Raw genomic sequence first — 3,236 nt, forward strand, 5'->3', positions numbered from 1 at the left:
AACGCAAAGTTTAAGTCATTTAATTTGCGCCGATTTATAACTTACGTCAGTTGCTAGATAAGTCAAAACAAAAAGTGAAAGTACAATAAAAATTGTCGTAATTAATTAGATATGGTAAGACGTTTTTACGTAATCTGAAAAATATAAAGCAAGCCAGAAACGTTTCTATTACGCATTTGATTTTGTTCATTTTGTTCAGGCAGTCACCGAGTTACCGAAGTCCATTTGAACAAAGCATTTATCATCGTTGAGCTCAACTCACTTGTAAATTTTTTTTGTCAGAGCCATTTTTGCAACAGCTAACAGAAACGTATTTTAACAGAAAACCAAACGCAGTTCAGCAGAAAATTATTTTGTTCACATCGTTTTTTCTTTCAATTGTCATATTTTGGTCGAAAAATGAATTCTTCAACGGACACTACTCCCTTTTTAACTGCTGAGGAATGGAAAGCCTTCAAACACAACATGAACGACTTCTACATCATCATGACCTCGATGTTGAAGTTCCTAATGCAAGCCGGCTTTGCTTTTCTCGAAATGGGAGCGGTCCGATCCAAGAACACGACAAACATTCTTATGAAGAATATTCTAGATTCCGCAATCGGTAGTCTAGTCTACTGGATCTTCGGATATGCTCTGGCATTTGGAGAAGAATCCAACTTCTTTTGCGGCTATTCGAACTTTCTGCTAATTGACCTGACGCCTGATATGTATTCGAACTACTTTTTTCACTTCGTGTTTGCGGCGACAGCGACTACTATTGTCTCGGGCGCGATGGCCGAACGAACCCAATTCTCGGCCTATTTTGCGTACAGCTTTGTGATAACTGGAATCGTTTATCCAATAGTTTCCCACTGGGCCTGGGCGGACAATGGATGGCTCAAGGTTGACTGTTGGTGGGAAGGAATCGAGTTCGTGGACTTCGCCGGATGTGGAGTGGTGCACATGGTCGGTGGAATGGCTGGACTTATGGGAACTCTGGCTCTCGGACCCCGGTTAGACCAGTACGTAGACGGAAAACGACAGAGAGTGAAGGGCCATACAGTACCTATGATGTCCCTAGGCGCTTTCATCCTGTTTTTTGGATTCTTCGCATTCAACGGTGGATCTCAAGCCAGTATAACTGAGGAAGGAGACGGAAACGCAATCGCCAACATCCTCAAAAACACTATCCTATCCGGATCATGTGGAGGACTTTTTGTAGTGCTGTTGTTTTACATCGTGAACAGAAAATTCACACTCCTTGGATGCATCAACGGAATGATCACTGGCATGGTTGCGATTGGCGCCGGATGTGACGTCATTGACCATTGGGGAGCTTGTGTAGTGGGGCTGATTGGCGGGTTCATCTTCGTGTTCTATAGCGAGCTCCTGTTCAAACTCGGAGTTGACGATCCCCTGGACGCCATGGCCGTGCACTTCGGGGGAGGTTCCTGGGGTCTGATTGCAGTCGCGTTATTCGCCAAGAACACCGGTATTGTCTACCAATGGGACGAGCATTCGCTCAAAGTCTTGGCCTGGAATGTAGTCGGAGGGTTGGCTTTGACTGCGTGGACTATCGCTACAACTGGACCGATGTTCTTTGGACTGAAATACATGGGACTTTTGAGGGTCTCGGAGGAAGTGGAGCGACATGGCCTGGACTTGATGGAGCACGGAGAGGAAGCCTACCCTGGCGACGCTTACCTAGTGGAAGACGTCTTTAAGAAGCTCTTGCTTCGCGGAAACTCGGCGATAACCGGCGATTTTCAGGACGAGTTGGTAGAACGTGAACACATTTCGGTCGAAGAGGTGAAAAGAAAGGAAAGCCAAGGTCAGCAAGCGGCAAGGAAGTCCGGAGACTCAACTGTTGTTGAAATGTCTCAAATGAATGGAGGATACGCCCCTTCTCCCCCACAACAAACCAAAAAAGAAGGCGGCGCTATTGAAAATGTCAAATTCAGATTGAGATCCGACGAGGAGAAATTTTAATTCTATCTAAGATCGATCCTTTCGCAACAATGAACAGTTAATTGATGTCATATTTTCAAACAAAGTTTTTATAATTCCTTTTATCAGTTTTGAGCGTTTTTTAAATGTACATTGTATATTTTATGGAAATATAATACTTGCAGATTGCTTTTATAGTAAAATTTACAGCATATTACAAAAAAAAACTTTTTGCAACAGTGTCAGCTTACTAATTAATTCATATCAGAGTGATCATGAGTGACAAACGTAGAAATTTCTTGGCGAAGCGGAGGGGTCGGTTTTTTTTTAAAAAAATTACTACTAACTTATAGGTCCTTGATTTCCTTTTTGGAGCTCTCTTGAAAAACGCTAAGAATTGAATCCTGGTTCTTACCCTAAAAAATGCAATATCTGACTTTTTTGAAAAATTTAGAACTTCTCTAGAGAACATTTCAACTATGACAAAAAAAACCTGTTTCTCGGCTCATGATTCTCGGTCACAATTTTATGCATGGGAGCCTAAAATCAAATAATTTAAATTTAGTCAATGACTGCGAAAAGTAAAGGCGTCTTACTTTAGTAGTTTCGACGTTATCACTGAGCAGATAAATTGTGGCACTTGATCGTAAAAACAAGCTTCAAGTATTTTTTGCCAAAATCAAGCGTTCCCAGCTCACCATACTTTTACAGTGAGTTTTGGGAACGCGTTTAAGGGAAGTACGACGCCCCTAAAGGCCGTTGTTGATATTTGCCGAGAAATGAATCAAATAGTTTGCCAGATGGAACATTCTTTCAACGTTACAATACAAATCAGTTACATCAAAGAAGCAAACACTCAAACACGTAACAGAGGGAGAGGCAAATAGTCTTTTTTTCCCAAACCTCGTTGAAGTAATCGAGCTCCAACCACAAAAAAAAACAATTCTACCAAAAGAGAAGATTGTTGAGCAGGACAACGGTATCCAGGAAATATCAGAACGGGTTAGTTGTAGAGAAATATTCAAAAAAGCTGTGCTTACGTTTTGTAAAGATTGATTATGTTGAAAAACTGATGTCAGACATATTCGATTTCATGCGACAGTAATTGAAAATCAACCTTAGCGTCCTCAACCTAGCCGGCGGTTCACCTTTGAAATATTTATCACAATCATCAGTGAAAATTAAATTGATATTTCTTGCGGATAGAGATATAATGTGCACAAATGATCGCTGAAAAACGCGAGAACCTCAAGAATTTTCCCCATCAACAGCTTAAAAATGCCTAGCCCCTAAAAACATGAAACTAA

The 3,236-nt window shown here is 41.2% G+C and overlaps 1 protein-coding gene across 1 annotated transcript; it reads left to right on the forward strand.

Moving 5' to 3' along the window:
- The first annotated feature begins 399 nt into the window (after positions 1 to 399).
- LOC134840017 (putative ammonium transporter 1) lies at positions 400 to 1,971 on the forward strand. The gene has a single exon (XM_063855644.1). It carries the CDS (start codon positions 400 to 402, stop codon positions 1,969 to 1,971), a length of 1,572 nt encoding a protein of 523 aa, XP_063711714.1.
- The last annotated feature ends 1,265 nt before the right edge of the window (positions 1,972 to 3,236 follow it).

This window comes from Symsagittifera roscoffensis, chromosome 2 (assembly GCF_963678635.1).
Source record: "Symsagittifera roscoffensis chromosome 2, txSymRosc1.1, whole genome shotgun sequence".
NCBI classification, from domain to species: Eukaryota; Metazoa; Xenacoelomorpha; order Acoela; family Convolutidae; genus Symsagittifera; species Symsagittifera roscoffensis.

What these genes read in the sequence shown, in the direction of transcription:
- LOC134840017 (XM_063855644.1), top strand. Translation starts at nt 400, where the DNA reads ATGAATTCTTCAACGGACACTACTCCCTTTTTAACTGCTGAGGAATGG.